Source organism: Lolium perenne, chromosome 4, assembly GCF_019359855.2.
Source record: "Lolium perenne isolate Kyuss_39 chromosome 4, Kyuss_2.0, whole genome shotgun sequence".
Classification (NCBI taxonomy): Eukaryota; Viridiplantae; Streptophyta; class Magnoliopsida; order Poales; family Poaceae; genus Lolium; species Lolium perenne.
In genome coordinates, this window is record NC_067247.2 from 29,147,151 (window position 1) to 29,174,628 (window position 27,478).

The 27,478-nt window shown below is 44.5% G+C and overlaps 1 protein-coding gene across 1 annotated transcript; it reads right to left on the reverse strand.

The window, feature by feature from the left end:
- Window positions 1–1,564: 1,564 nt before the first annotated feature.
- On the reverse strand, window positions 1,565–4,659 carry LOC127292034 (non-specific phospholipase C1). Its single transcript, XM_051321382.2, has 3 exons — window positions 3,428–4,659; window positions 2,673–2,849; window positions 1,565–2,214 (listed from the first exon to the last, which is right to left on the reverse strand). The coding sequence occupies exons 1-3, from the start codon at window positions 4,572–4,574 to the stop codon at window positions 1,898–1,900; spliced, it is 1,641 nt and encodes a 546-aa protein (XP_051177342.1). The 5' UTR covers window positions 4,575–4,659; the 3' UTR covers window positions 1,565–1,897.
- Window positions 4,660–27,478: the final 22,819 nt, after the last annotated feature.

The window sequence follows — 27,478 nt, forward strand, 5'->3', positions numbered from 1 at the left end:
GGAGGCGTGTAATGTTAATTTGTTGTAAGCTGCCCCAGATTACCGAGTAGGCCAGATCAAATTCATGTAAAGCTACACTTGTATTTGTGTGAAATATTGTTATGAATCAATGGAACATCAATTCTAGTTCAGCTACTTTTTGAACATTTTATTTTGCATCTCATAGACTGAATTTTCGTTTGTCATTCTCAACTCTTGTGTTCTTGGGTTCCAACCTGAATGTTTCGAGGTAGAATATGTTCTTGCCCATGGAAACATTGAGGTGTCGGTTTGTTGGAGACGCTCTGTGATTTCTGCTGTAATGTATTCTTGCAAGTTTTCTTATTTTGAAAAGAACATTTACATAGCAGACTCTTTTTTGTTAATGAGTTGTGTAAGAATTGTGTTGACAGGTTCATTAATGAGAAGGCTGTGTAGTAATTGGAAAATAATATTTGGAATAGATTGTTAGGACATCTTGTCTCAGAACCCTGAAATTTCTTCATGTGTTCTTTTTAAGGCAGTCAAATGAAGCTATGATCTGCCCCTCATTTTCCATATCTGACATGATGAACACACAGCATGAATTTAATTTAGAATAGAACAAAGTAGTTTAGTAATATTTTTTTCTAACGCACATGGGGAGGTCTATTTCCATCTCTGAAATCTGAATGAAAATTCTTAACATCTTACTACAAGTCGACAGGTATCCTAACATGAGATACCTTGTTGCCTTTAGATTATGAATAGTATCTACGCCTGATAGGTACACTCTCTGTTCTACTGAAAGAACACCAACAAACAAGTCGGAGAGCTGCATTTGGTACATACACTCTTCATTCTTCTCAAAGAATACTACGAGCAGATCAGATACTTTTGAAACATTTGATTTTGCATCTTATACAGGATCTTCAAATGTTTCCATGGGCAGGAGCACAATTGCTGTCAAATATCCTGTGTTTCTTAGTCGACAAGTCGATATGTATACACCACTCTTATTCAAATGATGTGAACAGGGGGGGTGGAAATGCAGTATTTGGGTCATCTTGTGTATCTCATTAACAAGAACAGAAGGATATGGCAAATATCATTTGGTTGCCTGAATGGCAACACGGAAATGCTGGATTTTCGACGAACACTAGGAAACTAGAGCAAACATTGGACCTAATCGTTGGTTTGATGGTTTCATCGATGACGTACTTGGAGCTACAGATGTCTGCTGTCTCTTTCTTGCTGATGAGCAACAAACATCGGTGACATGTTATTTTTTGATGCACATAGCCAAGCCAGCCAATGTTTTTGTGATGAGTATTATGTAGCTAATGTACTCAGGTTTTCTCCATTTCAAAATATATGTAACTTGTTCCTCAATATAGCCAGCCTTTTGCATGATCCTGAATTGAACTTGGGTCATGCACATATGGGTGACATGTGCCATGTTGGCAGTGATTCAATATTCATGTATTTGGAGGCAACTGAAATCGGTGGAATTAAAAAAAGTTGTAGGTAAAAACAATGCAAGACCGATAGACTAGTTAAGTACAGGTCAAATCCTTTAAAAGCAGTACAGAGAGAACATATCAAGTTCTAGGTAACACGCCAATAATTCATACATTATATAGTTCGTACAATACCATGTGCAGTTCACAGTAGAGAGCTGAATAGGTACAATTTCCCAACAACGGATAACAAATACCAGCTACAGCTTATCCAAAAGGGGATTTTAGCATGCATTTGGTGTGTCGGGCGATACTCCTGAGCTGCTATCACAGCGTGACCACGAGGATCCGCTGAAGTAAGCTTCAGATGCGAAGTATCATATGGTGTCTATGTACAAAAAGCCATGTTTAAGATCTCTATTCATTACGGACTGCAACCATATGTTGCAGCTGATGTAGTGCCAATCATGAACAATCCATCAGAGTTCAGATGTTAAACCGGAGGACATTGCGGCTCTGCTGGTGAGTGCAGGCCTCATCGTCACCAGAGCAGATTCATTCGCACCAGCTCTAAGCGCTATCCTGCCAGCTTCAAGGAATCTAGCGACAGCATCCTCTGCATAGCGATTTGCTTCCACTACAGTCATTGTCTTGCCAATATCTGGATAGGTGTTGAGCACATGGTCACCGTTAATCTGAGAGGCAAGTTGAATCAACTCCACTTGAAACTCCGAGAGAGCTTTGTCTTCATTAGCACCGAACGGTCGAAGAGACTTTGTGACCTCTGGTAGTTTCTCTGTTTGGGTAAAAAGTAGTATATGTGATTTAGGATGCCAATAGAATTAGTATATCCAGAAATCAACATAGCAACTGTAAGCATTGTAAACTCCAACAACTGAACATGTTAAAAGATAGTAACACCAATTTTCTATTGTGAAAATTCACTAACCAGAGATGGCATATGCCAATAAAATGGTAACTCAAGCATGTGGAGTAACAAATTGAACTATAACCTCCATTTCAAGGAATAAGGAGCACGCAAATTCCAAGACGAACTTTGACCATAAAATTTGAGTAACAAAATCCTGATTATATATTATATGTAATTAGTATCGTTGGATTCGTATTGAAAAGCACTTTTTAATGATACTAATTTCATACAAACAATATTTTTCTATTTAAAGTAATTCTTGGTCAAACAAAAAACACATAAAACGAGGGCGCCTTATTCCTAGAAACGGAGGTAGTATTTACCTGGACAATCAGTTCTTGGCGTTTTTCGAATTTTGAGGTAATTCTCAAAGGTCCCAGCCCATGCATCCCTCTTTGTCAGAAAGTTAGAATGTAAATTAAATAGCTTCTTCACTGTTGCAGGAATGGATGAATGCTCATACTGCGAGTTCGCTTGCGGGCCATTTGGTTCATGGATCACTGCACAAATTTAAAGCAACATAGTTAATACTACTAAGGTAATGATATATAGAGAAAAACACGAAAAGGAAACATTTATGTGGTTACAAACTAATTCCCCTAGAGGGTTACAAACTAATTCCCCTAGAGCATATAGCCACATAGTTACCAGATGGAGAGGGTTAAGGTATTGGTTCAAGTTCCAAGTTTTGCCTAGTTAAAAGAAAGGGGCAAACAGGAGGCTAGATGGCATTAGAATGAAACAGCAAGCAAGCAAGCCCACCTCCTGATGACAAAGCCTGTAAGAATGGCTACTTGTTCAACTACATGTCGGCATGGATTGCCACTTGGCAGGCATGCAAGACGGTAATTGCAGCACACATCATCAGTAAGATAAGTACTACAAATCCTGAACCATTGAGATGCAACATTTCTAGTACTTGCCAAACAAACAGAGTAAAAACAACTGAATGCTTCTATGCTAGATGAACAACAAACTCAATCTTCTGACGTTAGTTCATTCCAGTTGCTAGTGTTAACAGACATGGAAATTCAAAGGAAAATTAGAAGGTGATGAATCAAACATGGCAAGTACTCACCAGTGCCCTTTTCAACCCACGGCGAGATGAGGAAGCTTGGCACGCGCACCCCAAGTCGCTCAAACTTGAAGTAGTAAGGGTCGGGGCCAACAATCCCATCTGGCTGCGGCACTCCCTCCACCGGTGTGGGGACATGGTCATAGAACCCTCCATGCTCATCGTAGGTGATGATGAGGGCCGTCTCGTTCCACTGCGGGCTGGCTCGCAGCGTCTCGTAGACCTCCTTGACAAACCTCTGCCCCCTGGCGACATCATGCGACGGGTGGTCGTCGTTGGCGGGGAACTCCTTGCAATCGAAGTACCTCTGCTCAATCACAACGTAATTGGGCAGGTTGCCCTTGGCTGCGTCGTGCTTGAACTTGAGGCTGTACTGGTGGAACTTGACGAGGTGCTTGAGTCGGCGCAGGCTCTGGTAGAATAGCGTGGCGGGGATGTTCTGGTAGTAGATGCCGAAGGAGAGGCCGTTCTCGTCGAGGCTGTCGAAGATGGTCTTCTGCGGGAATCCGTTGATGAGGTCCTTGCGGGCGTTGAAGGTGAGGCCGTGGGAGGTCGCCGAGTGGACGAAGAGGCGGTTGGGCTGCGTGGAGGTGGGCACGGACGCGAACCATCGGTCGAACACGGCGAACTCGTCGGCGAGCGCGGCGTAGACGGGGACGGAGTCGGGCGCGAAGCCGCTCATGACGTTCTGCGGCATGCCGAGGCCCATGGCGCGCGCGTTCTGCGCGAAGCCGGACATGGGGGCGGGCGACGCGGAGGTGTCGGCGGAGCCGAAGATCTGCTCGCGGATGTCCTCGAAGCCGTGGCCGGGGTCGGAGTCGACGTAGCCGGCGCGGTCCGTGACGAAGATCTCGGGGGAGGCCGGGTCGGAGAGGTTGAGGCGGTTGGACTCGGCGCCCGTGAGGCCGTCGATGTCGGGGCGGCCAGAGCGCAGCCAGCCGAGGACGTGGTCGAAGCTGCGGTTCTCCATGACCACCACCACCACCGTCTTGACGGGGGAGTGGATCTCGTGCTTCTTCCGGAGGCGCCGCTTCTGGTTGCGGCTGCCGTGGTGCGCGGCGTCCAGGCAGTGCGCCGACGCGACCAGGGCCAGGAGGAGCGCCCCCGCGAGGAGGTGGCGCCGCCCCGCGCGGCGCGCTCCGGCGAGCATGGCGCCGGAGCCGGACAGGGTCGACGGCGACGGCGGCGGTGAGGGTTGGTGTTGGGGCGAGTGGTTTAGTTAATCCCAGTTTAATTCAAGTGGACTTGGCCTTTGGTTTCGCGTGCCGAATACTTCCTCTTGTACCACAGTGGGTAGTTAAGCTGTTGGGCGGAAAGGCTGACATGTGGGTCCCAGTTTGGTGCTAAAGTGGGGGCCCGCTGTCATTGTGTCAGTGCTGGACTATTGTTGGGTGGGTGCGGCCAGAGCGCAGGCCCACAGGTGCTCGGTTAGGTCGGGCTGACTGGTAGGGACATGGGTTGGTGGGTCCGGGAGGGCAGGGTCAGAGTAGGTTGTTTGATTTGTTCTTGGCGTGGCTTACATAATGTGAATGGATATGCTACCAGAATCTCAAGATTTTTCCCATGCTTTTATGTGGACTGTGCTACAGCCACACACTTGGATGAGTTTTGATAGAATTTTATTACTCCATCACTGTTCAACTCTTATCAGTTCATTTCTCTTAAATCAGAATTACACAGCCGTCATGTAACATGTCAAAATCTTACCATTAATATACCTCACAAATATCTTGTTCCCGTTTTTTTAAGTCCACCGATCTGTTCATAATCTTCAACAACAGTACAAGCAAAACCAAAAAAAAAATACAAAAAATAGACCACCTAGCGACGACTATAAACACTCGAACAAGCCGATGGCACGCTGGCGTCCTCACATGTCCCTCATTGGAGTCGAATAAACACTATCGTAGTAAAGCTTGTTGTAGTCGATGGACTGCAAGTTATCGTGCTAGGGGCCCTAAAGAATCAATGCACGAGAGTAGCAGCAAAATCGCCGATGAAAAAAAAACGTAGATTAGAAAGAACGTGGACCAAATTCAGCGAGATTCACTAGAGACACAAACCTCTAGGCGCCCTTCGCCGACGCTAGATGCATCACCAGACCTGAGGATAGACGGAAAGGACTTTATTCCATCTTCAAAGAGTTGCCATCGCAACGTCTTCCTAAATATGACACAAACTCTAAACAAAAACTACAAAAGAAGGAGCCCTCCTACCGACGAGGAACGGGATCCCCCACACGTAGGCTACAAGAGGCGAGGCAAATCCACAGCGGGGCCAGCCAGGGTAGGAAAACACTCATAGAACCCTAATAGCATGTGTGGATCACTGGTCACCAATCATAGTATGCGAGAAAGAAAATTGATGTCAAAAGGAAGGTAGAATTTGGGTTAGGCGAGAGCTAGATTTCCGAACTCGTTTTAACACAAATCATGCCCATCCTATGCTATTCAATTATTTGTGAAAAATAAAATAATAAAATAAAATGGCACCTTTGTATATGTATGCTTGCGGTCCAATCAATCATCCACATTCCATGCGATGGCAATCATACCTCGCTGATGCATGCTAGTACTCGTGTTTGCGTTCTTTTTTAAGCTTTCGCTTCTTATGTTTCACTATCGGGCAAAGCTTCTCAACGGTTTCTAATCAAATTATAATAATCAGACAAATCAGTTCGATGGTTTCAGCAGACACGACAACGGAGGTTAAGGAAGTGTCTTCTAGCTGCGTATTGAAATTGTAGCTGCTTGAAAAGAAAAAAGTCTGCACGCTTCAATCAGGTACCAGAACTGGCCTGAGGTCACCTGGCAATTTCCCTGCTGTTTTTTTTTATCTAAAAGGATATGCTACAAGACTCAGCAGATACTATATCGCTTTGCTTTTATGTGGACTGCACTAGGACCACACGCTTGGATGTCTTCTTTGAGGCTTTATTATTTACGTCACTGGTGAGTGACCAACTGTACTAAGTACAAAAAAATGTACTAAGTTCCTAAACTACAATCACGCAACTTGTAATTTTCTTTTCATTTTGTTTTAGTACATTTTTTAACGCATAATAAGGATTGGCGAGCTGACAAGTTAATTACAAAGAGGACTAAACAAAAACAAAAAAAGAAAAATATGGTGTAGTCCTCAGCTTCTACAAAAAAAAAGACCCATAAAAGAATTTGTAAAATGCAATGAGGTCCATCTCCACCGGAGATAACGCTGAGCTCGACGCCATGGCTACCCGTGCCGTCACCACTTGTAAATGGCTTGATTGCCACGACAGAGCTCCATAAGATCCCCCCCCCCCCCCCCTAGCTCGTCAGCCGGGAGGAAGAAAGTGGGATGGAGCCAGCACGATGCCACCACAACAGCTTGGAGGGGCCGCCCTTCGACCATAAAAGTTCCGCTCCCTCCTCATCATTGAGTTCTAGAGTCGGTCAGGCTAGGCCAAGATCCAATGCTGCTCCTGATGGCGTTGCCTGCCGGAGTGGGCTACAAAAAGGGGCCCTGACCTTTCCTATACATGGTAGAAGTAGGTTAGCTTTGGCTCTGGAGGCGGGAAGAGCTTCGCCGCCGAGGTCTCTATAAGTAAGATTGTTTGGTCACCCCAATACGAATATGTTTGGTAATTGGTTAAATAGAGTTGATAGACAATCTAAGGCTTTTATCCGTATTGGGGTCTATGCCTTATGTTGGCCTATATGGAAGGTGAGGAATGATATTATTTTTAACAAAAAATAATCTTTTCACTTTTTGCAGGTTATCCATATGGTGTCACATTGGGTTCAGCTGTGGGCTCTACTGTCACCGGAGCAGCAGCGGGGTGCTATGGCTTCTTGATGCACATGGTCGCTCAGGATATCTTGTGCCTGGCTGGCTGGTGACACAATAGACGACTACGTTGATGTGTAGTCATACTTTGTTTTCTATTTTTCGTTGGTTGATTCTTGTATCAATTCTAGGTGATGAGTGAGATGTTTTGAACTATGTACTCGTAACTTTTTAATAAAAGGCCGTGATGCAGGAGTCGGATCCAAATCCCATTTCCAAAAAAAAACAGTTTTCACTCGACACGGCACCAAAGCGGTCACCAACAGTTCTAACTCGACACGGCACGTAGTTCAAAGATTGATTGGACAGTCGCACGCACGGATCGAAAATGGCCGGTAAAAAAGGCCACCGCCGTGGCCACAATCACTTGTTACGTACAAATAATCAACATCACATGCCTGTTCAGTCCAATCTACTACTAACAGGCGATCGATCTTTAACGACTAAACGCCTTCATTACCACGTACTACTCCACTCCGGCGATCGCCCATCGCACTAGTAGAAAACCTCTCATCAATATCGGTTTCAGAGGGGCATTCGTACCGGTTGAGCAACCGGTATAAATTATCCGGCACTAAAGGCCCCCTTTCGTACCGGTTGCTTACGAACCGGTATAAAAAGGGCCTCCATGTGGGCCACCAGGAGAGCTCAGGGCCAGGGAGCTTTGGTACCGGTTGGTAATACGAATCGGTACCAAAGGTTCCTACCCGCGGCAGGGAATTTGCCCGAATCTCTGTCGCGGCAGAGAATTGAAGTTTTAGGGTTTTTGGAGGGGTTTAGGGATATCGGTTTGTTTCATATCGCGTCGATGCACCAGAAACGCGTTTGGGTTTAGGTAGTACATGAAGATCAAGATGATGCATAGCAAGTTGGTGCATATAATATAACACACATGTAATTGCATAAGATCGCAAATTAAATAGCACTATGCATGAAGATCGATCTTCATGCATAGTGGTACTCTCCGAGGCGTACTCTATATATGTCTATTACATGTAGCATAGTGGTACTCTTCGAGTCAACTATATATGTAACATGTACATCTTCATTCATAGTGGAACTCTGCGAATGGTGGTATGACGTCTCGAAGGAAAAATCCCGCTAATTCCTCGCCTATTGCTATGAAGCGGTCATCGATTGAGAGCTTGTTCCGCTTTCTTGCCAACTATAAAAGAATAAGATACAAATGAATACATGAGCTTTGTGTGTTTGTAAATATATATATTCAAACCACAATGAAACAACTATTACTGAAACTCAGCACAACTTATGATAAGAAAACAAATTTGTGAATATTGTTTTCGCACCTCTTTATTTCTTTCATTATTCATTCTCTCGCTGACAATTCTGCGGATGTACTCGCAAACGAAGAATCCACAGAGATCATTCTCTTCTAGTTGTTGCGGGCATTTCTTTACAAGAATATAATTCAATCAAACAATAGTCAAGTATGATAATTAAAGGTGTGTGGACCTAGGTAGTACTACTTACTTTCGCACGCCATCGCAGCTTCGGTGTCCATTCATGGGACTTATCTTCCTTGATGAAAGTTTCCCATACGCTGCCCGACGAAAGAAAATGCATAAAAGAGTCATCAATTAGTTCATAGCAGGAAATTAACGAAACAAACCGATAAGAATTAAAATTACCTTTTGAGCATTAAATAACAAGACAAGTATAGTTCCGATTTTTTGCTTAGTGAGTCAAAGACTTCAACTTCTCCAATGTGCATATTGATGACGAGAAGAATAAAGTGAAACCTACGCACGTTTAAATATGTAGTGTCATATATATAAGTCATTAGTTAAAATTTTGACATACGGTGAGCAAAATATAATGTGTTATAAGACAGTAAGACTCACTCGAAGTTGTAAGGCCAAATTATTAGCTTTTTGTCACGTTGTCGCTTCAAAAACCTTAGCAAAGTCTCCGGTGTATCCTTGTTATAGAGGGGGTCTTCTATGGTTTTAACATGCATTGTGTGCGGGTCAATGAACCCAATGTCCGTGATTTCGTCCCTTTTGCATTCGAGCATCTTCGATCTGCATAATATAGCGCACAAAAGATTATAATCTGAAGACAATGAACGAGCTGAGCTAAAGACTTCTCAAATTAAATAAATAAATCACTTACAGACAATAGCAACTGATGATTGATTTGTCGAGGGCCCGGAGATTGTATAACTGAAAGAGTTCGCCGAAGTCAACGTTCACACAGTATTCCTGGAAGTAGTGCTCTTCCCTAACTCGCACCATGATAGTCTCGATCCCTTCCTTTGAGGCATTAAGGTACCACGAATGCAAGTTACGCATACATGTTGGTACCTTCCTGAGATTCTCGACCAAATCTTTCCCTTGAACAAATTGATATGCTCGTTCAGCGAAGGCGTAATCAGTTGTGTCTTGTCGAGAACTTTGAACGGGCTTCCCGTCAAACACCTTGAGAGGGGCGACCGATTGAACGGGTTGTTGTCCGAGCTGGTAGACTTGGTGTATCCCTTTTATCTCCCTGATACCCGATTGAACGGGTTTTGTCGCCTCGATCATCTTGTCATACGACCTTTCAATAGAACGCGCATAGTCAGATGGCGGCGATGGTACAGGGTCATATAGGTATCTCTGGCACTTTCGGTGCAAAAAAAATTTCACCTCGGCCTCAACGGCTTCCCTGTTTTCCTCGACACTTTTTTCCCAAGGTAACTTCTCAATGGGCGGCTGTGGTTTCTCCTTTCTAGATCTCTTCCTGGGCGGCGTACCTTCCGCTTAACGGACGTTGTCTTACGCGGAGGATCTCGAGATGGTGGACTCACGCTGGGGTCCCTCTCAGGTAGGTGTGGACTTAGCTGCTCACGAGGACTGCCACCAGGAGGAGTCGATGGCATTTGCTGCTCATGTGTAGGAGTCGGTGGCCTTTGCAAAAGGACGACGTACTTCTTCGGCCATAGGGCGAAACCGTGCTTGACATCGGCCAGTGTCCTCTCATCTTCACCTCTAGGAATATCAAGCTCCACTGTTTCAAAACCCGGAACAACTTCATCCACCCCGACACGAACACAACCAGGTGGAATGGGCATATGATGGTGCATTGCTCCATCTTCACTTGGGTACACATAGCCGACCGCCGCCTTAACGGACACGGTCCTGAATAACATATGTAGCGCGCAATCTGTCTTCTCTGTGACATAAACGGGGTAGCTTCCTCCACATCCGTCAAGATGCGAGGAACCGACACTGCTTCTTCGCTGAGATGGGGCAGCATCGGCTTGTGGATCCTGTAGAAACAGCGGCTGATCAGGTGCCCTCTGTTTTTTCTCAAGAGCCTCCACCCTATTTAACAATTCCGTTAATGTGTCGGCGTCCTTCTTCTTCTTTCGCGAACGGCTTCTATAAGTGTCAGCGCTGTCTGGCTACGCTTCCTTCATGGTGAGACCTGGGCGAGCTCGTACCCATCCAACGTGTTCAGGGTTCCCCAGAGCGAGTGTCAGCTCATCATTCTCTCGATCGGGAATGTACTCTCCCTTTCTGACCTTTTCAATTGCATCTACAAGCTTCGGTACAATTGCCTCAATTTTTTCCTTCCATTTTCCCTTCGCAACGATCAGCCATGTCTTTGGGTCCAACCCTGCCCCATGAGCGAACAACCAGAACTTGGACCGTTCGGGCCAGTCCCATGTCTGTGGAGTGATTCCTGCATTCATCAGTTTATTTTCAAACGCTGTCCACTTCGGAATGGCACTCTTGTAGCCACCTGACCCCAAATGATGCGGAAGTTTCTTCTTTGAAGCATTTTCGGTATTTTTCTTCAATCGGGACACAAAAGTAGACGATTGCTTATTGTTGTCTGCCAAAACCCACCGGCGAGCAGCGACGGGCAACACGGAGAGCCGGGAGGCTCCCAGGACTGCTGGTGGGTCCTGGTCCCTCGGGCGACGGCCCGCAATGCTCCGGCACACGTCCAAGCTGGTGCAAGGGCGTGCCACCTGACCTATACCTGGTCAGGAAGGTGATGGATTGCTCCGACTAGTTTCCTGCATGGCATACACGTAAACATTAAATACGAGCCTCGATCGGCTCTCAGGTTATCCTGTGAATCGGCTCAAGGAGCCGATCCACCCATGATTCGCATTGGATCTACGATAACATGGTGGTCCTGCTTGATCAACATTAAGTTAAAACAATCTACGACGATTTAGGGTTTTCACCACACAACCGGAACGTCCTACACGTAGTTGAGCCTGGCAGACACGAAAGATCATAGAAAACCAACCCTAGACAAGGCCTAAAAACCAACGTAGAGTTGATTCCCGGAACATCCCCTTTAGGCTCAGCAAACTATACCTTACGCACTACTGGTTCATTCAACCCGTTTGCAAGGCCTAACCATATGGATATCAAACTAATCCTTGAAGAACAAGGAACAACCGTAACAGATCGAATCTACTAAATAAAGGCTAAGCAAGGTGCTGCCCTTACACCTAAGATGGGTGCAAGGGCAGCTAGATATCCAGGGGTAGCATGACTAAGCAAATACATCAAGAAAGTACCAATGCTAACCCTAACATATCTATGATAACGGTGTTGCTCGCCATCAAAAAGGCTTCAGTACGAGCGACACATAAACGACGAATAAACAAGATACTGCCTAGATCACAAGATGCGATCTAGGCAGCATAGCGCTTACCCGGAAGAAACCCTCGAAACAAGGGGTGGCGATGCGCCTAGATTGGTTTGTTGTGAACGTGATCGTCCTCCTTTCTCAATAACCCTAGATACATATTTATAGTCCGTAGACTTTCTAACTTGGGAATAAACCCAACCATGTACGAGCTAAACTCTATCTCTTAATTCTAACCGACACGTAACCTACTATAATTTACAGATACACGGGCAATCTAGCCCAAACTCTTGTACAAGGCCGATTCATGAATATTTTCCGTGTATATTCTCCAAGCCCATCTCAATCACGGCCCACCTCCTGACTTGGTTAAAATCTGGTGATAACACATGCCCCCCTGGTTTTGGCAATGATAATTCCAAAACCACTCTGTTTTTTTTTTCTTCGTAGGGTCATGTCGTGGCAGAGCAGAACCGTCGCAGTATCCTTTCATCATGATGCCTTGCCTTCTCAACTTCTCTGCACGATTTGACAGTTTTTGGCACTACTTCCTCGGAAACCGCTGTAGCATTAAATCTCCGCTATATCCCCTTTATTTAACCGCGCCGAGCAGTTCGCCTCTTCATCCTCTTGCTCCGTACTAGCCATCGGTAAAAAAACCCCTCCTCTGCAGCCATGTCTTCCTCCTCCTCCTCTGCCTCATCGGGTCTCTCCTTCCAGTCCCTCCTCCTCCAGCGAGCCGATACCAGAGTACGACCAAATGGCACAGTACGGGAAGGAGGCCCCCGAGCATTGGGACGAAAGGGAGTGGGACTTCACCGTCAGGGTGAGCGACGACCTACCCCTGACCGCCGTCGGGTCAGACGATGACCCCTCCCTGACCGACGGGGAGGCGGACCTCCGGTTCCTCGTCGACGGGGAATTGGAGGCGGAGAGCGAGGACGACCTCTTCTCCTGGGCCAGCTTCACCTCCTACGACGAGGAGGAGGAAGAGGAGGATGACGCCTCCTCCAACGAGCCGCCGGAGAAACGCTTCCGCGCCGGGTCGGAGGACGACGACGACGATGATGATGAGGAGGAAGAAGCCCCTGCCGAGGGCTACGGCAGCAGTGACGAGGACGTTGCCTGCAGCAGCGCCGACGGCAGCTACGACGGCGACGACGAGGGCAGCGACGGCCCATAGAGTAGCATCTACTAGTATAGGACTAGTAGTAGTAGTAGATTGGTCAATAGACCTCTCTTTTGTTCTTCCTTTCTCGAGCAATCAGCTCTTCAGTGTAAAAAATCCCCTTTATCAATGAAGAAAATGTTTTCATTCGATTTTGCCGATAGTCAAAGTAAGTCAACACTCAAAAGAGCCGATGGCAGCGCATCGGCCTTTACCATAAAACGCGAATAAGGCCAAACTTAGTTGCCTGTTCAAACGGTAACCTGCGACCTCTGTCTGAAGGAGTAAACTCAGATCCCCAAACCGCCGCTCGAACAGATCCAATTCACCGCCACGCGAATCTCAGATCTCAACCGCACCAATTCAACCCCGCAGCGAATCCAATGGCGGAATCATCCAACACCAACGCTACGGTCTCTGGCCTGAAGGTAATCCTCAACCGCTCCTCGCCATCCGAACATAGTGTTAGAATTAACAGCAAACACCTGAATTAATGTTTCATCTCATCATTAATTTTAGGTATCAGACATTTTGCTGCCGCATCCGTCTCTTCCAAATTCTCTCTGTCTTGACCCTCGTTCTACCAAGAGTCCTGCCCATTTGATTTCTTGCGAGGCCAACAGGATCCCCTTTGTCAACCAGAACTTAGATCTAACTTCCTGGGCCGACTGCTTACGAGCCTAGCCTAATCCTCCTGAAGATTGGGTGTCATGGTACAGTAGAGTATCTAAAACTCACCAAGCCACATGGGAAACCACAGGAATAGCCGATGCTTTATCCTTATCACTGTCTTCCCTTGAGAAACATGAAAACCTTCTGAAAACCATCGGCTACTTTTGGTCTAATGCCCTGAACTGCTTCATGTTTGGTCATGGCCCCATGACACCAACTCTGCTAGATGTGGCCATGATAACTGGTTTAGACATTGCATCCCCAAGTCCTTCTGCTTTCATGCTGCAAAAGGTCCCTTTTACACTCTCCTCCAAAACAGAGTGCACAAACTGGGGTGCATATCTTAGACGCCACATGAAAAACAAAGGCCCTGTAACAGATAAGGAACACACGGCCTTCCTGAATTTCTGGTTGGAACATTTCATCTTATGTGGCCCTTCACTTGCCCCAACCAAGAACTATCTTTCTTTGGCCTATGAACTTGCCAAAGGCACCCAACTTGTCATCGGTAAACTGTTCCTTGGAGAAGTCTATCGATATCTCCAACTGATGTCTGTCAACCTGTTTTCCCAAAAGACAGTCAAAACAGGAGGCCCCTGGTGGTTTATTCAGTTATGGGCTCAGCTGTATTTCCAGAACCAGATCCCAAATTCTCCACCTTTGACCACTTGCACCTTCCCAGATGCTAATGGGAAACAAATCCGATGCACTAGCTACGGCCAAGCTCTCTATAGCCTTCCAGGCAGCAAACTGACCCCCAAGGAAGCATCAGAGTGGTTCAGGATTTTCTTCCAAGGCCTGGATAATCCTCTGTTCTTCCCTTACACTGAATCTGAATATTTTGAAAATCCAGTCTCCTTCAGGCTAGACAGCTTTGCCGATGACCCCAGCACTCGGCACTTGTATTCGATTATGATCCGTCCTTGCTTCCTTCCGGTTGGCATGAGCACCTCCAACAGGATCATCAAGCCTGGTTATGAGTCTTATCAGTCGGTCGTAGTAGCCCGGCAGTTTGGTCTTGGGCAGGTGTCTCCACACTTCTTCCTCCACCACCTGACAGAGAGCAGAGCTGAGTTGCATGATGTCCTTACTGGCCAGAGGTGTTACTCTTTCTTTGATGCTCTGGCCATCCCAATCCCTCACAACCTCTCTTTCACCTCATCAACTGACGGTTTTGAGGCCTGGTGGTCTATGTGGAAGACTCATGCCTTCATAAGAGCTCTGGGACCGTTGCTGAAGCAACTTGATACTGAATATGATATCCCTGCAGAACAGGTACCACCACTCACAAATTTTCTTGCAGTGGCTCACAATGATCTTTTGTAACCTTGCTCTGTCTCTTTGCAGCAACAAGATGGTCCAGAACCTGCACATGATGACGGCTCCCCCTTCAAGTTCCTCCCACCAACTCCGGTGGTCCTTTTCTGCAAAAGCTCTCCTCCTCTGAAGAAGGTCGTGATGCAGAGCCAGCCGATTTCACCAAAATCGGCTCCCAAGAGCAAAGTGTCTTCCGGGCCAGCTGCCCCCCGAGCCTCAACCCAGGCGAGAACAGCAGTAAGGAAAGTAGCTATCAGGAAGACCTTGAAGCGCCAAACCCCTACTCCGGCTCAAGAAAGCTTGCACGTAAGCTGATCCATGCTTTGACCGATTTCATCTACCCTTATGGATATGCTTGTGCTTACTAACTCTTCTTTTACAGGCCTCCACTGAAGACAACTCCAGCGAGGAGACACAATCCAATCGAAGGGTTTCGAGTTCGGGGAACTCCGGGAAAGCCACCACGCAGAGCCAGCCAGATTTGCCACCATCGGCTTCGAAGAAAAGGTCAGTTACTGAACTTGTTGCCCCCCAGGCTCCAACCAAAGTACGTACAAAGAGCCGATGCATCAAAAGAGCTCGAAAGGAACCGCAAGCCCCTGTATCAAATCAAGAAACTTCAAATGTAATTACTCTCCATACTCCCCTCGGCTCATATTCCATGCTGACCCATCACTGCTCGTGTTGGCTAACCATTTCCTTTGCAGACTGATGACACCTCTAGTGGGGAAGTTGAAGAGGTACTGATGCCATCCGCCACCTTGGACCTAACCACCTCTAAGAGTGTAGCTGACAAGGTTGCCGACTTGGCGAAGCCCATAGCAGAAACACAAGAGCCGATCATCTCATCATCGGCTGTCCCTCTGGTCTTAGGAGAGGTACACTCCTATTTCCCTTGGCCCTACCCTTCTCTTTTACTGCATACTGACGCTGTTCTCGTTGTTTGTCAGGGTTACGACCTCTCAAGCTTGCTAGCGTTCGACCCTGAATCCATCGAACCAGCTACTTCTAGGGAAAGTGAAGAACCAAAACCCAGCGCTACCCATGGTCAACTCCAGCGCCTCAAAGCCCTGCTCTCCTCCTCAATTGAGACATTGGTTGAAAACCCCGAGGAAGTGAAGAGCATTCTTGAAGACGTCCAGCCCCATCTCCCGGTGCCGTTGCAGGTGAAGCTCTGGCCAGTGGTGACTCTGTCTGTCTTCAGGTCAAGGGTGAAGTTTGCTCGTCAGAGAATCGACCTACGCCACGCCCAGCTTCCGTTGAAAGCCGATATTGCAAACAAATGTTAGCGGCTTAATGAGAAAAAGGTCAGCCTTGGACGCCAAAACTGACACCTCTGTCAGCATTGCTGAACTTGAGGCCTTGCGAAAGGAGTTGGAGGACCTTGAAGAGAGGGTCCGGGCAACCAAACAGCTCATCCATGATAAGGAAGCCCACATTGCACGCTCCCAAGAGGAAGCAGAAGGCCTCAGAGCTGAACTGAAGACTGATCTGGCCGAAATACGTGCCCTGAACAGACAGCTGGTGACAGGCAAGGACGAAGACGATGAGGCCGAGATCGCCGAGGTGGATCGTGTTCGTGCTGACGCGCTCCATGCCCTCGAGGCATTCCTTCAGTAGAACCCCTCTATGTAACCTGATAACTGCTCATATGAGCTTGTACCTCTAGAGTCGATGTCTATGCATCGGCTTCTTAGTCTGAAGTCGATGTCTGTGCATCGGCTGTACTTGTGTCTCGTTGCTTAAATTTTTTTACTGGCCGATTTCATGCATCGGCCCCCACATTTCACTGTCCATCATCCCACATGCTTGGAAAGTATTTCTTGAGATGTTGACCATTGACAGATACTGGGGATTTGACAGATACTGGCCTTGTATCTTATCCGTTTAGGTGCCCCCCGAGCCGGATCTTTCAAGTAATTGAAGATATCAGCTCTCCAGTCATCTGGTTCCAGGAACTGTACCTGAAAATCAGCTCCTTCTAACCCAGGCATCTCTGTGTAATCCCATGCAAAGCAATCTGGGTATTCTTTCACAGAGCTATCATCAGGCTCCTCAAATGTGGATATAACTTTTTGCTGATAAAAGTTGGTCGTGGCTTATCCCCAGGACCAATGTCAACCTCTTCTAGCTCATCAGCCGATGTAAACCCATACCCTAGCTTTCCGTCGCCTGCTAGATCAATGTTGAACACATGCAAAACGTATGGCGAGGATAACATGGGCCGATTGCTGGAATCGGCCCCCATTTTGATTGCACTGCTCAATGAAGGTTTACAACTTGTTCGTGCTCTACTACGGCAAGAAGTCCCGTCACTAAGACTATGTGACACGCTTGAGTTGAGATCATTAGTTTTTATTTTTTGGGGCCGATCGCAGAGATCGGTGATACGTCTCCGACGTATCGATAATTTCTTATGTTCCATGCCACATTATTGATGATATCTACATGTTTTATGCATACTTTATGTCATATTTATGCATTTTCTGGAACTAACCTATTAACAAGATGCCGAAGAGCTAGTTGTTGTTTTCTGCTGTTTTTGGTTTCAGAAATCCTAGTAAGGAAATATTCTCGGAATTGGACGAAATCAACGCCCAGGGGCCTATTTTGCCACGAAGCTTCCAGAAGACCGGAGAGTCAACGAAGTGGGGCCACGAGGTGGCCAGGAGGTAGGGCGGCGCGGCCCCACCCTTCCGCCTACAAATAGCCTTCTTCCCGAAACCCCCAGTACCGAGAGACACGATACGGAAAACCTTCCAGAGACGCCGCCGCCGCTAATCCCATCTCGGGGGATTCAGGAGATCGCCTCCGGCACCCTGCCGGAGAGGGGATTCATCTCCCGGAGGACTCTACGCCGCCATGGTCGCCTCCGGAGTGATGTGTGAGTAGTCTACCCCTGGACTATGGGTCCATAGCAGTAGCTAGATGGTTGTCTTCTCCTCATTGTGCTTAATTGTCGGGTCTTGTTAGCTGCCGAACATGATCAAGATCATCTATCTGTAATTCTATATGTTGTGTTTGTTGGGATCCGATGAATAGAGAATACCATGTTATGTTGATTATCAATTTATATCTATGTGTTGTTTATGATCTTGGATGCTCTCCGTTACTAGTAGATGCTCTGGCCAAGTTGATGCTTGTAACTCCAAGAGGGAGTATTTATGCTCGATAGTGGGTTCATGTCTCCGTGAATATGGGGGAGTGAGAGAAACCTCTAAGGTTATGGATGTGCTGTTGCCACTAGGGATAAAACATTGATGCTATGTCCGAGGATGTAGTTATTGATTACATTACGCGCAATACTTAATGCAATTGTCTGTTGTTAGCAACTTAATACTGGAAGGGGTTTGGATGATAACCTGAAGGTGGACTTTTTAGGCATAGATGCATGCTGGATAGCGGTCTATGTACTTTGTCGTAATGCCCAATTAAATCTCACTATACTCATCATAATATGTATGTGCATGGTCATGCCCTCTCTATTTTTCAATTGCCCAACTGTAATTTGTTCACCCAACATGCTGTTTATCTTATGGGAGAGACACCTCTAGTGAACTGTGGACCCCAGTCCAATTCTCTATACTGAAATACAATCTACTGCAATACTGTTCTACTGTTTTCTGCAAACAATCATCATCCACACTATACATCTAATCCTTTATTACAGCAAGCCGGTGAGATTGACAACCTCGCTGTTTCGTTGGGGCAAAGTACTTGGTTTGTGTTGTGCAGGTTCCACGTTGGCGCCGGAATCCCTGGTGTTGCGCCGCACTACATCTCGCCTCCATCAACCTTCACGTGCTTCTTGACTCCTACTGGTTCGATAAACCTTGGTTTCTTACTGAGGGAAACTTGCCGTTGTGCGCATCACACCTTCCTCTTGGGGTTCCCAACGGACGCGTGTAGAACGGAAAGACAATACGTCAACCACGCGCATCAAGCAAAATTTCTGGCGCCGTTGCAGGGGAGATCAAGACACGCTGCAAGGGTAGTCTCCACATCGCAATCTCTTTACTTTGTTTTTTTCTTGCTTAGTTTTATTTACTACTTTGTTTGCTGCACTAAATCAAAATACAAAAAATTTAGTTGATAGTTTTACTTTATTTGCTATCTTGTTTGCTATTTCAAAAACACAAAAAAATTAGTTACTTGCGTTTACTTTATCTAATTTGCTTTATTTACTACTGTTAAAATGAGTAATCCTGGAGTTGAAGTTTGTACGTTTAAGCAACGAGGGGGAGAATGTTTAAGAGATGCTTGGTATAAAATTAGTGATGCCCATAATAGGTGCACTAAGAAACACTCCACCACTATCCTACTTAGGAATTTTTATGTTGGTGTCTCTAGCTGGAATAGGTATGTTCTTGATTGTCTCGCGAAAGGTAACTTCCTAAGTACTCCTGCATTAGAAGCTAGCTGCATTATTGAGAGTCTATTTGGAATACCCCTGTTGATGAAGTTAAAATTGAAATCTCTCTTGAAGATGTTATGAAAAAATTGGAAACCATAGAGAAAAATTTTCCAAGTGTTGAAACTAAATTGGAAATGTTACTTGATAAAACTGATGAACTTGATAAATCCTTAGGAGGAATTGATGAAAGAATTAGTGTCCTAGGAACTTGTGTTGTCCATGATAATCAAACCGATAGGATTGGCGAACTTGAAAAAGCTATGGGAACCTTGGGATCAACCTTTTCTTCTCTTAAATATAAGGAGAAAGCTTATGTGGGTAAGGAGCAAAAGTTTATGTATGTCTCTAAAGTGCCTAAACCAAAAAAATATTATTATAGGCCTAAAATTGACAAAGCCCTTAGTACCACTACAGATGGGGGAGCTTATGATAACGATGCTCCATCTCTTGATAATACTTGATACACACTTTCTGCGCCTAGCTGAAAGGCGTTAAAGAAAAGCGCTTATGGGAGACAACCCATATTTTTACTACAGTACTTTGTTTTTATTTTGAGTCTTGGAAGTTGTTTACTACTGTAGCAACCTCTCCTTATCTTAGTTTAGTGTTTTGTTGTGCCAAGTAAAGTTGTTGATAGTAAGGTTCATACTAGATTTGGATTACTGCGCAGAAACAGATTTCTTTGCTGTCACGAATCTGGGCAAAATTCTCTGTAGGTAACTCAGAAAATTATGCCAATTTACGTGAGTGATCCTCAGATATGTACGCAACTTTCATTCAATTTGAGCATTTTCATTTGAGCAAGTCTGTTGCCTCAATAAAATTCGTCATTACGAACTGTTCTATTTTGACAGATTCTGCCTTTTATTTCGCATTGCCTGTTTTGATATGCTCGATGGATTTTTCGATTCCATTGACTTTCAGTAGCTTTGTGCAATGTTCAGAAGTGTTAAGAATGATTATGTCACCTCTGAACATGTATATTTTGATTGTGCACTAACTCTCTAATGAGTTGTTTTGAGTTTGGTGTGGAGGAAGTTTTCAAGGATCAAGAGAGGGAGATGATACAACATGATCAAGGAGAGTGAAAGCTCTAAGCTTGGGGATGCCCCGGTGGTTCACCCCTGCATATATACAGAAGACTCAAGCGTCTAAGCTTGGGGATGCCCAAGGCATCCCCTTCTTCATCGATAACATTATCAGGTTCCTCCCCTGAAACTATATTTTTATTCCATCACATCTTATGTGCTTTGCTTGGAGCGTCGGTTTGTTTTTGTTTTTGTTTTTATTTTGTTTGAATAAAATGGATCCTAGCATTCTTTGTGTGGGAGAGAGACACGCTCCGCTGTTGCATATGGACAAATATGTCCTTAGGCTTTACTCATAATATTCATGGCGAAAGTTTCTTCTTCGTTAAAATGTTATATGGTTGGAATTGGAAAATGATACATGTAGTAATTTGCTAAAATGTCTTGGGTAATGTGATACTTGGCAATTGTTGTGCTCATGTTTAAGCTCTTGCATCATATGCTTTGCACCTATTAATGAAGAAATACATAGAGCATGCTAAAATTTGGTTTGCATAATTGGTCTCTCTAAGGTCTAGATGATTTCTAGTATTGAGTTTGAACAACAAGGAAGACTGTGTAGAGTCTTATAATGTTTACAATATGTCTTTTATGTGAGTTTTGCTGCACCGCTTCATCCTTGTGTTTGTTTCAAATAGCCTTGCTAGCCTAAACCTTGTATCGAGAGGGAATACTTCTCATGCATCCAAAATACTTGAGCCAACCACTATGCCATTTGTGTCCACCATACCTACCTATTACATGGTATTTCTCCGCCATTCCAAAGTAAATTGCTTGAGTGCTACCTTTAAATTTCTATCCTCTACCTTTACAATATATAGCTCATGGGACAAATAGCTTAAAAACTATTGTGGTATTGAATATGTACTTATGCACTTTATCTCTTATTAAGTTGCTTGTTGTGCGATAACCATGTTCCTGGGGACGCCATCAACTACTCCTTGTTGAATATCATGTGAGTTGCTATTGATACGTCTCCGACGTATCGATAATTTCTTGTGTTCCATGCCACATTATTGATGTTATCTACATGTTTTATGCACACTTTATGTCATATTCGTGCATTTTCTGGAACTAACCTATTAACAAGATGCCGAAGTGCCAGTCCCTGTTTTCTGCTGTTTTTGGTTTCAGAAATCCTAGTAACGAAATATTCTCGGAATCGGACGAAATCAACGCCAAAGATCTTAGAATACCCGGAACCATCCAGAACACCCGAGAGCCGCCAGAGGGGAGCCCTGGGGGCCCCACACCACACCCTGGCGCGGCCAGAGGGGGGGCCGCGCCGCCCTATGGTGTGGGCCCCCCAGAAGCCCTCCTGCGCCGCCTCTTCGCCTATATAAAGCCTCCGTCGCGAAAACCCTGATGCGTTCGACGAAAACCACAGAAACCTTCCAGAGCCACCGCCATCGCGAGGCCAAGATCTGGGGGACAGGAGTCTCTGTTCCGGCACGCCGCCGGAACGGGGAAGTGCCCCCGGAAGGCTTCTCCATCGACACCGCTGCCATCTCCACCGCCATCTTCATCACCGCTGCTACTCCCATGAGGAGGGAGTAGTTCTCCATCGAGGCTCGGGGCTGTACCGGTAGCTATGTGGTTAATCTCTCTCCATGTACTTCAATACAATGATCTCATGAGCTGCTTTACATGATTGAGATTCATATGAGTTTTGTATCACAATTCATCTATGTGCTACTCTAGTGATGTTATTAAAGTAGTTCTATTCCTCCTGCACGTGTGTAAAGGTGACTAGTGTGTGCACCGTGTGGTTCTTGTCGTAGGCTATGATCATGATCTCTTGTAGATTGTGGAGTTAATTATCATTATGATGGTATTGATGTGATCTATCTGGTTATGTTGATCTATCTTACACTATAAGGTTACTTAAATATGAACAAATTGTGGAGCTTGTTAACTCCGGCATTGAGGGTTCGTGTAATCCTACGCAATGCGTTCATCATCCAACAAGAGTGTAGAGTATGCATTTATCTATTCTGTTATGTGATCAATGTTGAGAGTGTCCACTAGTGAAAGTATAATCCCTAGGCCTTGTTCCTAAATACTGCTGAGTTACTACTGCTTGTTTACTGTTTTACTGCGTTACTACTGCTGCAATACTACCACCATCAACTACACGCCAGCAAGCTATTTTCTGGCACCGTTGCTACTTATTCATACCACCTGTATTTCACTATCTCTTCGCCGAACTAGTGCACCTATTAGGTGTGTTGGGGACACAAGAGACTTCTTGTTTTGTGGTTGCAGGGTTGCATAAGAGGGATATCTTTGACCTCTTCCTCCCTGAGTTCGATAAACCTTGGGTGATCCACTTAAGGGAAAACTTGCTGCTGTTCTACAAACCTCTGCTCTTGGAGGCCCAACACTGTCTACAGGAAAAGGAGGGGGAAGTAGACATCAAGCACTTTTCTGGCGCCGTTGCCGGGGAGGAAAGGTAAAAGGCACTCATACTCCGGTTCCAGGTAAAGTACTTTTCTGGCGCCATTGTGTTTGTGCTCGAAGCTATTTCCTTTAGATCCTGCAATTGCATCTTTTTGTTTCTTGTTTACACTAGTAAGGCATAATGGAAAACATCTGTGAGCTTTTTATTCTATTTCCTGAGTCAAGACATGAATGGTTTAATGCAAAAATTAAAAAACCCATGGAACATGTTAGCATGAATACTTTGAACACCATTGTTGCTAATGATATGGAAAATTCTAAGCTTGGGGAAGCTGGCTTTGATGAGCATGATATTTTTAGTCCCCCAAGCATTGAGGAGAAAATTTTCTTTGATGATACTTTGCCTCCTATTTATGATGATTATAATGATAGTGGTCTTTTGGTGCCACCTACTATGGAGAGTAAATTTTGTTGTGATTATACTATGCCTCCTACACTTGATGAGAATAATAATGATAGCTACTTTGTTGAATTTGCTCCCACTACAACTAATAAAATTGATTATGCCTATGTGGAGAGTAATAATTTTATGCATGAGACTCATGATAAAAATGCTTTATGTGATAGTTATATTGTTGAGTTTGCTAATGTTGCTACTGAAAGTTATTATGAGAGAGGAAAATATGGTTGTAGAAATTTTCATGTTACTAAAACACCTCTCTATGTGCTGAAATTTTTGAAGCTATACTTGTTTTATCTTCCTATGCTTGTTACTTTGCTCTTCATGAACTTGTTTATTTACAAGATTCCTATGCATAGGAAGCATGTTAGACTTAAATGTGTTTTGAATTTGCCTCTTGATGTTCTCTTTTGCTTCAAATACTATTTCTTGCGAGTGCATCATTAAAATTGCTGAGCCCATCTTAATGGCTATAAAGAAAAGAACTTCTTGGGAGATAACCCATGTGTTATTTTGCTACAGTACTTTGTTTTTATTTTGTGTCTTGGAAGTTGTTTACTACTGTAGCAACCTCTCCTTATCTTAGTTTTGTGTTTTGTTGTGCCAAGTTAAGCCGTTGATAGAAAAGTAAGTACTAGATTTGGATTACTGCACAGTTCCAGATTTCTTTGCTGTCACGAATCTGGGTCCACCTCCCTGTAGGTAGCTCAGAAAATTAAGCCAATTTACGTGCATGATCCTCAGATATGTACGCAACTTTCATTCAATTTGAGCATTTTCATTTGAGCAAGTCTGGTGCCATTTTAAAATTCGTCAATACGAACTGTTCTGTTTTGACAGATTCTGCCTTTTATTTCGCATTGCCTCTTTTGCTATGTTGGATGAATTTCTTTGATCCATTAATATCCAGTAGCATTATGCAATGTCCAGAAGTGTTAAGAATGATTGTGTCACCTCTGAATATGTTAATTTTTATTGTGCACTAACCCTCTAATGAGTTGTTTCGAGTTTGGTGTGGAGGAAGTTTTCAAGGATCAAGAGAGGAGTATGATGCAACATGATCAAGGAGAGTGAAAGCTCTAAGCTTGGGGATGCCCCGGTGGTTCACCCCTGCATATATCAAGAAGACTCAAGCGTCTAAGCTTGGGGATGCCCAAGGCATCCCCTTCTTTATCGACAACATTATCAGGTTCCTCCCCTGAAACTATATTTTTATTCCATCACATCTTATGTACTTTACTTGGAGCGTCTGTTTGTTTTTTGTTTTTGTTTGTGTTTGAATAAATTGGATTACATCATGCTTGTGTGGGAGAGAGACACGCTCCGCTGTAGCATATGGACAAGTATGTCCTTGGTTTCTACTCATAGTATTCATGGCGAAGTTTCTCCTTCGTTAAATTGTTATATGGTTGGAATTGGAAAATGATACATGTAGTAATTGCTATAAATGTTTTGGGTAATGTGATACTTGGCAATTGTTGTGCTCATGATTAAGCTCTTGCATCATATGCTTTGCACCCATTAATGAAGAAATACATAGAGCATGCTAAAATTTGGTTTGCATGAGTGGTTTCTCTAGAGTCTAGATATTTTCTAGTAAGATGTTTGAACAACAAGGAAGACGATGTATAGTTTTATAATGCTTGTAATATGTGTTTTATGTGAGTTTTGCTGTACTAGTTCGTGCTTGTGTTTGCTTCAAACAACCTTGCTAGCCTAAACCTTGTATCGAGAGGGAATACTTCTCATGCATCCAAATCTTTGAGCCAAACAACACTATGCCATTTGTGTCCACCATACCTACCTACTACATGGTATTTTCCGCCATTCCAAAGTAAATTGCTTGAGTGCTACCTTTAAAATTCCATCATTTACCTTTGCAATATATAGCTCATGGGACAAATAGCTTAAAAAACTATTGTGGTATTGAATATGTAATTATGCACTTTATCTCTTATTAAGTTGCTTGTTGTGCGATAACCATGTTCACTGGGGACGCCATCAACTACTCCTTGTTGAATTTCATGTGAGTTGCTATGCATGTTCGTCTTGTCTGAAGTAAGAGCGATCTACCACCTTATGGTTAAGCATGCATATTGTTAGAGAAGAACATTGGGCCGCTAACTAAAGCCATGATCCATGGTGGAAGTTTCAGTTTTGGACATATATCCTCAATCTCAAATGAGAAATTTATTAATTGTTGTTACATGCTTATGCATAAAAGAGGAGTCCATTATCTGTTGTCTATGTTGTCCCGGTATGGATGTCTAAGTTGAGAATAATCAATAGCGAGAAATCCAATGCGAGCTTTCTCCTTAGACCTTTGTACAGGCGGCATAGAGGTACCCCTTTGTGACACTTGGTTAAAACATGTGCATTGTGATGATCTGGTAGTCCAAGCTAATTAGGACAAGGTGCGGGCACTATTAGTATACTATGCATGAGGCTTGCAACTTGTAAGATATAATTTACATGATACATATGCTTTATTACTACCGTTGACAAAATTGTTTCATGTTTTCAAAATCAAAGCTCTAGCACAAATATAGCAATCGATGCTTTTCCTCTATGGAGGACCATTCTTTTACTTTTATTGTTGAGTCAGTTCACCTATTTCTCTCCACCTCAAGAAGCAAACATTTGTGTGAACTGTGCATTGATTCTTATATACTTGCTTATTGCATTTGTTATATTGCTTTGCATTGACAACTATCCATGAGATATACATGTTACAAGTTGAAAGCAACCGCTGAAACTTAATCTTCCATTGTGTTGCTTCAATGTCTCTACTATGAATTTATTGCTTTATGAGTTAACTTTTATGCAAGACTTATTGATGCTTGTCTTGAAGTGCTATTCATGAAAAGTCTTTGCTTTATGATTCATTTGTTTACTCATGTCATTACCATTGTCTTGGATTGCTGCATTCACTACATATGCTTTACAAATAGTATGATCAAGATTATGATGGCATGTCACTCCAGAAATTATCTTTGTTATCGTTTTACCTGCTCGGGACGAGCAGAACTAAGCTTGGGGATGCTGATACGTCTCCGACGTATCGATAATTTCTTGTGTTCCATGCCACATTATTGATGTTATCTACATGTTTTATGCACACTTTATGTCATATTCGTGCATTTTCTGGAACTAACCTATTAACAAGATGCCGAAGTGCCAGTCCCTGTTTTCTGCTGTTTTTGGTTTCAGAAATCCTAGTAACGAAATATTCTCGGAATCGGACGAAATCAACGCCAAAGATCTTAGAATACCCGGAACCATCCAGAACACCCGAGAGCCGCCAGAGGGGAGCCCTGGGGGCCCCACACCACACCCTGGCGCGGCCAGAGGGGGGGCCGCGCCGCCCTATGGTGTGGGCCCCCCAGAAGCCCTCCTGCGCCGCCTCTTCGCCTATATAAAGCCTCCGTCGCGAAAACCCTGATGCGTTCGACGAAACCACGTAAACCTTCCAGAGCCGCCGCCATCGCGAGGCCAAGATCTCGGGGACAGAGTCTCTGTTCGGCACGCCGCCGGAACGGGGAAGTGCCCCCGGAAGGCTTCTCCATCGACACCGCTGCCATCTCCACCGCCATCTTCATCACCGCTGCTACTCCCATGAGGAGGGAGTAGTTCTCCATCGAGGCTCGGGGCTGTACCGGTAGCTATGTGGTTAATCTCTCTCCATGTACTTCAATACAATGATCTCATGAGCTGCTTTACATGATTGAGATTCATATGAGTTTTGTATCACAATTCATCTATGTGCTACTCTAGTGATGTTATTAAAGTAGTTCTATTCCTCCTGCACGTGTGTAAAGGTGACTAGTGTGTGCACCGTGTGGTTCTTGTCGTAGGCTATGATCATGATCTCTTGTAGATTGTGGAGTTAATTATCATTATGATGGTATTGATGTGATCTATCTGGTTATGTTGATCTATCTTACACTATAAGGTTACTTAAATATGAACAAATTGTGGAGCTTGTTAACTCCGGCATTGAGGGTTCGTGTAATCCTACGCAATGCGTTCATCATCCAACAAGAGTGTAGAGTATGCATTTATCTATTCTGTTATGTGATCAATGTTGAGAGTGTCC

Excerpts from the sequence above, each read along its gene's own strand:
- LOC127292034 (XM_051321382.2), bottom strand. The coding sequence starts at position 4,574 with ATGCTCGCCGGAGCGCGCCGCGCGGGGCGGCGCCACCTCCTCGCGGGG. Across the intron at positions 2,850-3,427 it reads GTGGGTTGAAAAGGGCACTG|TGATCCATGAACCAAATGGC; the intron begins GTGAGTACTTGC and ends AAATTTGTGCAG. Across the intron at positions 2,215-2,672 it reads GCCAAGAACTGATTGTCCAG|AGAAACTACCAGAGGTCACA; the intron begins GTAAATACTACC and ends TTACCCAAACAG.